General features: G+C 37.9%; 2 protein-coding genes across 3 annotated transcripts; both read right to left on the bottom strand.

Annotated features, from left to right (window-relative positions):
• Positions 1-1335: 1335 nt before the first annotated feature.
• LOC120105591 (snakin-1-like) lies at positions 1336-2817 on the bottom strand. Its single transcript, XM_039118178.3, has 3 exons — positions 2723-2817; positions 2483-2612; positions 1336-1707 (listed from the first exon to the last, which is right to left on the bottom strand). The coding sequence occupies exons 1-3, from the start codon at positions 2723-2725 to the stop codon at positions 1511-1513; spliced, it is 330 nt and encodes a 109-aa protein (XP_038974106.3). The 5' UTR covers positions 2726-2817; the 3' UTR covers positions 1336-1510.
• Positions 2818-2935: 118 nt separating this feature from the next.
• On the bottom strand, positions 2936-6609 carry LOC148714922 (uncharacterized). 2 transcript variants are annotated; one of them, XM_088717248.2, is made up of 9 exons: positions 6436-6609; positions 6114-6358; positions 5599-5997; positions 5408-5509; positions 4919-5311; positions 4414-4813; positions 3925-4077; positions 3718-3843; positions 2936-3205 (listed from the first exon to the last, which is right to left on the bottom strand). In XM_088717248.2, the coding sequence occupies exons 1-3, from the start codon at positions 6602-6604 to the stop codon at positions 5725-5727; spliced, it is 687 nt and encodes a 228-aa protein (XP_088573374.2). In that variant the 5' UTR covers positions 6605-6609; the 3' UTR covers positions 2936-3205; positions 3718-3843; positions 3925-4077; positions 4414-4813; positions 4919-5311; positions 5408-5509; positions 5599-5724. The 2 variants fall into 2 exon arrangements, with proteins under 2 accessions (XP_088573374.2, XP_089779993.1); XM_089923867.1 differs by lacking the exons at positions 2936-3205; positions 3718-3843; positions 3925-4077; positions 4414-4813; positions 4919-5311 and having other exon boundaries at positions 5325-5509.
• Between the last annotated feature and the right edge of the window lie 688 nt (positions 6610-7297).

Below are 7297 nucleotides of genomic sequence, written 5' to 3'. Positions count from 1 at the left end.
AATCAGGAGCTAGGATTTGCAACACGTGCTAGCATGTTCATCTTGCAAACATGATCTAATCCAATTAGACCCTTGATCAATTCCCTTGTGTGTGACCCATTGGGTTCCTTATCTTAGCCAGCAGTAGGTGCAGGTGCAAGTTGACCTAACCTGATTAGAATACCTCTAATCCAATTTAGGTTCAATTTAGTGCTAAACCTGACTTAGCAATCAGAACCTTTCTGATGCTTTGATCTAATCAAACTCTTTGATCCGATCAACCCACAAGACATGATTGACGTCTAGCAACGTATCATGTCTACCCGGAAGATGAGGAATGTATTGGACAAATCCAAACATACCCTTCAGTGAAAAGTTACTGTGCAATTCAATCCCTCAGTCATACTACATCCTGAATAAGTGCATGAGTATGGATCAATATCAAACTCAATCACTTATTCATGTCTCTCTCAATCTTTTATATGATAATTCAAACAATGAAACATTAGAAACTCTTTCTAATATTCATTTTGCTTTGATCAAAGGCTTCTTGAATCATCATAAGATTAGAGTAAGTAGGATGTTACATTCTCTTACTAGAAGTGACTGATTCCTTGTTGACCTACTCACAACCTTCGTACAAAATCCACCATATCCAGAATACCCCGTACACAACGCAATGTCGTGAATGAGGGTAAACCAAAACATAGCTTCAAGTGCACAAGGTACCATCTCTACAAAAGAAGGAAGAACTCCCGGCGCTTTTTTTTGTCTCTACCGACGCTTATAAGCGTCGGCGAATTTCCAGCCCACGCTACACAAAGCGTGGGTCAGACGTCGGGCAGGTGGGCGTGGGTCGGGTTTTACCCGACGCGTCAAAAAAGCGTCGTTGGTCTATGCCGACGCTTTTAAGCGTCGTTACATTTACCATACTCCGACGCTTATAAGCGTCGTTAAAGGATTGCTTTTCCCGACGCTTTTAAGCGTCGTTTCTTCTATCAGACTCCGGGGAGAAGGGTTGGTTAATACGGATTTAGGCCGACGCTTAAAAGCGTCGTTAAAGGCTTGGTTTTTCCGACGCTTTTAAGCGTCGTTTCTTCTATCATACTCCGACGCTTATAAGCGTCGGCGAGAAGGGTTGGTGACTACGGCTTTATGCCGACGCTTAAAAGCGTCGTTAAAGGCCTGTTATTAGGTTTACATTCTTGTTGCATTTTCCGACGCTTATAAGCGTCGGCATTAAATTTTTTTTTAAAAAAAAAAATTTTGTAAAAGTAATTTTTAAATACTCTGTGTACATTAAATTCTTACAAAACAATATAAACAAATACACTGAATCACATTTATAACAAAATATGAGTCACAAACAAGAACTTTGATTACATTCATATTATCATATTTGATTACATTGTACTTCAAAAACATTCTAAAAACATACAAGTCAAATTCCTAAGTACACAATCTACAATATGTATCAAGGGTCGGCATCATCATCTCTACAATATTGTCATTAAGCTTGGGGCGAGCCCAGTCAACCAAGCTCTGCTGCTTGCTCGGGACCCTTTGTTCTCATAGAAGCCTTCTGCTGCTTGCAGGGGCAGACACCTTTGTTCCCATAGAAGCCTGGGGGCACGCAGAGGCACTTCATGCAGCATTTCTGGCAGAAGAACATGCATGGCTTGTGGTATTGGGTATTCGAGCATCTCCTTGAGCATTGAGAGGGGCATTCTGATTACAGAAATTCAGAAGTTACACAAGGTAAAAAAAAAAAAAAAACTACAATAGTTTCAAAACAATTGATCCAAGAGCTAAATTTTGAAAAGTTTACTGCTCCTAAGTCATATGAGATGTGCAGCATCAATATCAAATGGGAGGGGGCTGTATGTGGTGAATTGCATTTTCCAGTCTGAAGGATAGAAAGAGTAGAAATCACTAAATAATTATTTATGATAAACACTATATTATAACTTATTAACAAACTTTCAGTAGAAGTAGATGCAATTTGACATAGGTAGAAGTGAACTGGGAAAACAAATGATTGTTAAGCTTAGAAACAAGATAAGAGTTGCAGAAAGGTAATATAACACCATAACTTGATACAATTCAACTTCTTAATTACTCATAATCATTTACAAATACCCAAGGCCTAGTTCTGTGATTAGTGAGAGTCGAATAAACATATCGCAATCTAGGGGCATCTAGCTAAAGTCACCAGAAAAATCTATGACAGGAACAATGCCTGCCACTAGGTTTTAATGTTTAATCTTCACAGTGAAAAGTAGACAATGGGATTCCAGAACCAAGCAATAAGACAGTTCATGGCATGAGATAACATGAAATTTATAAGCTGATCCTCTCATCAGAGGATCAATCTGCGTACACAAGAAAATACAGTAAACAAACACAGCTTCAAGGCAGCAAAATATATACAGTAGCAATATAAACTAAAATCCTGGCCTTCTCAACAAAGAGCAAAATACTTGTCTTGTTATAATTTGCTAACCTGTATGGTCTCTCTTGCCCTGGCACCAGAACTGAAGAAGCATAAGAGTCTTACGGATATCACCTAGACAAGACCTGATTAAGTGCTCCATCAATTGGGCAGAAATTTGAGCTTTCTCAGAAGCACAAATCTACAGAAAAATTGAGAATGAACAATTTGTAACACCAATTAACACATCCAAGGTACCCAAGGCATGTAGAAATGACAGATATATGATTTCAAAATTGTAATTTTTTTTACCATGTGTACAAGTGACAGCAGCTCCTCAGATGATGGATGTTTGAACTCCAAAGTGACCCGGTCCAGAAGCTGTGGTAAGATAGGATTCTTATCTACATATCAGATAAATATTCAAAGGATAAGAAATTTATAGTCGCTAACAATCTCTACCATGGATTGATTAGTTACTCACCATTGCTTGTAAGTATTATGGGTCGCTTTGCAATTTCAGCCAGCTGAAGTATAGTAGAAATAAAACCACGATCTTCATCAAAAACAGTATCTACATCCTCAAAGAGAATTAGGGTTTTATTTGCAACTTGGGTCAGGGCACGTCTATTCTCTACAACATTACAAGAGCATTCTATATGAGCTTTCTCTATTTCACATTCTCTTAAAGCCATCTTAATTGAGCAATTCTCTAAGTCCTTAGCTTCTCTCATGCAAACTGTGTTAGGCAGTAACTCAGAGTTATGCTTTTCCCTCGGACCTATCAGTTGAGACCTGGATGAAGGAACACAAGCACATCATGTTAATCTTCATCAATAAAAATAATATAAAAACAATGCAGTTTGTTTTATCCCTGACTGCATTGCAAAAGCAGTGGAGCAAAATACAATACATGCAAACATAGACAGTCTGTCAAAGTCATCGCTCAAAATATACAGAGAACAATCAAATGAAAATATAGCTTAAACAAGCTAGAACACCACCTATTTTATGTGTTGCATTCAAATGGGTCAGCACTTGTTCCTTTCAGATTGATAGAATAATAGAACCATCATAAAAAAAGATCCGATAATCCTTCTGTGCGGCTCATCTCTATCATAGTAGAGATTTAATACTGCAGAGAGCTTTTTCACAGAATCTAGAGAATATTTTGTACCGAGATCTAAAAACTAGAGAATATCTTGCTAAAAGCAAACTAAAGAAGAACATGTAAATTAAGTTGATAAACAGCGAGAGGGAACTGGCAGAAATTAATGAGCAAACTAGTAATGTTATAATTGATTTACTTTTGGATGTGGAATCTCTGCTAGTGCTCCTTTCTGTAAGTGATGATGGCTCCATTTCTCCTGTTATATTTGTATATTTTTCATGCAATGCCTCTTCAGATAAACTTGGCTGAGCATTCCCATATGCTGCAAGCATTACAAAGTAAGGTATGCGAGATTGCTACATAGCTAGAGTTGATGCCAAGATATAGGGGGGGAACTACTTACGCTTGATATAGGTAAGAGCCACAGTGAAAAGGATATTGAAAAGGATCATATATCCGGCCAATGCACCCGTACCAATCCAGTACCATTTGGCCTCTGTAAAAATTCCACGCCTGTGGAAACAAGATTCACACCTTGTACATATGCTTGGCATGCCTGTGGAAACACATCTTTTGTGGAAGTATTTGTCCATATATAGTTAGAAAGCTAAGGAGAAATTAAACAAAATTAACCACCTAAAATATGGCATACAACTTAAATTTCTATAACTAACAAATGCATGTTTTTTAGCTGGATGATGCCAATTCAATACTTCAATTGATCAAGCAATAGTAATACGTGTTAAAAATTCTCACCCTGCAAATCCACTATGGATTAACTCAGCATTACTGGGATGCTGGACCTGTACCAAGTAGCAGCAAATGATACATGTCAGTCACTAATTTGCAGAGAAAAGAGCGAGAAGACTTGTCAATAGTGCAAGAGTTATACCATTATACCAGTAATGGGACCGGTCTATTGGCCCTGGAGCCCGTTAGGACCTAAAATGGAGTGGAGTGTCTAGATAGTGTTTCTTCCTTTGGCTGAGGTTGACCGAATCTGCATTATCTATCTTAAACCGATCAAACTCTACAAACTAATTGTTATACATAAGATTTTGGAAACCATGTTCCTGTCAAGTCAACATAGAACATACTAATTAAAGTCCTTTCCAAGATCTATACTTATCAAAGTTCTGGCATAATCGTATTTTGGAAATTGAGGTAAGTATCAAAAAAAAAAATTTAAAACAATCTAAAAACATTCATCTCAAAATCGTAAGTACACAATCTACGATGTATCAAGAGTCGACGGCATCATCATCTCTACGAGTAGATGAAGTATCAGCAACCTACAAGAAAAAAATACTTTAGAAACTAAAAATACGAAAGTCATCACGCTCATACAAGAATACATTATAATTATATAAAATATTCAAATATATTTAGTTATGTACCGGAGGAGCAAATCTCTGCAAAAAAGATGAAATATGGTCAAGCTGATCCTGCAAAGATTGTATCTTCAACTCTTGGCTCTGCTTCAACTCCGCCATATCAGTCATATGACTCTGCCTCATCTCCTCTATCCTTGTCTCATATGACTGCTTTAACTGTGCTATCTCTGTCTTCAAACTACAAACCTCTGCAGTGCTAGTACCTTGTCTGGCATCTTGGGTATATCGGCTCACTGCAGACAGCTGAGTGGGGGTAACTCCGACACCGTAACCCCTCACGCGTCCATAACGTTCTGGGCCCATCAATTCTGCATAGACCTGAGCCTCGACGTGACTGGCCGCGTCGGATGATGATGACTCCCCGACGCGCTCTGAAATGAGATTTGTAGCTCTTTCCTATATCTCTCTCAAAAAAATAAACAGTCACATTAATAATTTAAAGGAAGTAAAATTAATAAAATAATTATGATCAAATAAAAAATGAATACATACAACTATATCTCTCGACTCGTCCCGGACAAAGCTGCCATCTCGGTGAGTGTGGGTCATCTTATAAAACTCTACCTCACCAGGCTCCCTTCCATGCTCTACTATCTACACATACAGAAAGTATATTGCCAAACTATCTATCATGATACGTGCTATATATTAGTAGAGTTTCAAATAGTTTCAAACAAACTTACGAATTCATTTCTACGTCTCGCATAACTTTTCGAGCCTGAAGTATGAGGAACTGCTTGAGATGCTCGTGCAGCTCTACCAATATTAGAATATGTCTGCCAAAATAAAAGCACACAGTATAATATTATTCAATGTATATATTTGCAATCTATATTAATAATAAAAATAATATAAGATATTGAAACAATATACGTGACCTGTCCTTTTTCAGAAAACCAGTAGTGAACAAGCTCCCTCCACTGCTGAGGGTATACATCAGGAGGAGTCACACGAGCAACCTCCTCCTCTGTCATACCCTCACGCTTGAAGTCCGTCTTCAATTTTGCTTTATATTCTTTCCATTTGCGGTTGAGGGACTTTAGCACCCAATCATGGCTCTCTGGAGGGAGTACAAACTTACCCTATAACAAGATACAGAATGTTATAATAATATTAAACCTCAAAAGTAAAATCATGGTAGTAAGCAAATTAACATGCAGGAGGTGTCAAATTAAAAAGAACAAATTCAATTCATTACCTGTATGAGTCTAAGAAGCTCAACCTTATACGAAGGAAGCATGTCATTCCACTTCGTATAGTTGAGCGGACACAGCTGACCCTTGCGTGCAACCGATCCTAAAAAGCTTGATAGAAGACTTCCAGCTCTATTAATGGGCTGCCCCAATTCGTTACATCGGATGATGATCTTCTCACCCGGAGGAAGCTTCCACACATCCTTTGCTTGAGTGGGTCCCCGTCTTGTCCTCACTGTCCCTTGTCCATCTATTCAAATTAAATAAAATGTCTTAAAAAGTTGAATACAAATATGAACATAAAATATGAACTTTAAATCGAATTACCCTGGATCCGGAGCTCATCCTCCGGACAATCAGCAGGAGGCTCGCGCTGAGATCCTGACTCGTGCTGCTGGTGCTCATATGGCTGCTGGGACTGCAGGGACTGCTCAGAAGTAGATCCCACCTGAGAATGCTGGAACTCCACATCTCTAAATCGTCTCCCTCGGGACATATTGTTACCTGGTATGCACAAAAGAGAATCAATATTATTTTCAAGCCTAAAGTATGCATACACATATGTAGTTTCATAGGAGCCTAAAGTTGATCTTATCATTTCTCATAAGGGTAAGTGCACCAATCCAAGATATTACGAATCAATATCTAATATGCATAAGGGCAAGTAATGCATAATGCATCAAAGTTATATCAAAGTAATGCATAAAAGTATGCATAAGTTTGTAATGTCCATACAAGAAATCAAAGTTAATATTTCTCCTATCAGATAGCAAAATCATCAGCACTCTACTATAAAGTTACTAGGAAGATTAATGGAAACTTAGCCATCTGATTCAGAGAATGCATTCACTACATGCTAATTATTCTGAGACAAAAATTATCCAATTTCCTTTTGATCACCAGTTTATCAATATTCCATGGTACGAGGAGAGACTGAAATAATCCAATTTATCAGCCAATAGGCTATCAAAATATCTGCCAATTTTTTCTAATCAGTTTTCCTAAAACCGATTAGAGCTTCAAATAAAGGTCAACATCCGCTAGAGCAACCGGTCTTGGTTGAGCAATGCCTTCTATCAGAAGTTGATGGCTCTTCCGATTATTATAACACAAACATGCAAGGATAAGTATGAAATACATCTTAATTAAATTGATGATTACAACATCAGCTATTCCTTGGAAGAAACTA

The sequence above is a fragment of the Phoenix dactylifera genome, chromosome 6 (genome assembly GCF_051530095.1).
Source record: "Phoenix dactylifera cultivar Ajwa chromosome 6, Ajwa_hap1_PhDact_Kaust_v1.1, whole genome shotgun sequence".
Taxonomy (NCBI): Eukaryota; Viridiplantae; Streptophyta; class Magnoliopsida; order Arecales; family Arecaceae; genus Phoenix; species Phoenix dactylifera.
This window is presented reverse-complemented; position numbering and strand designations above follow the sequence as displayed.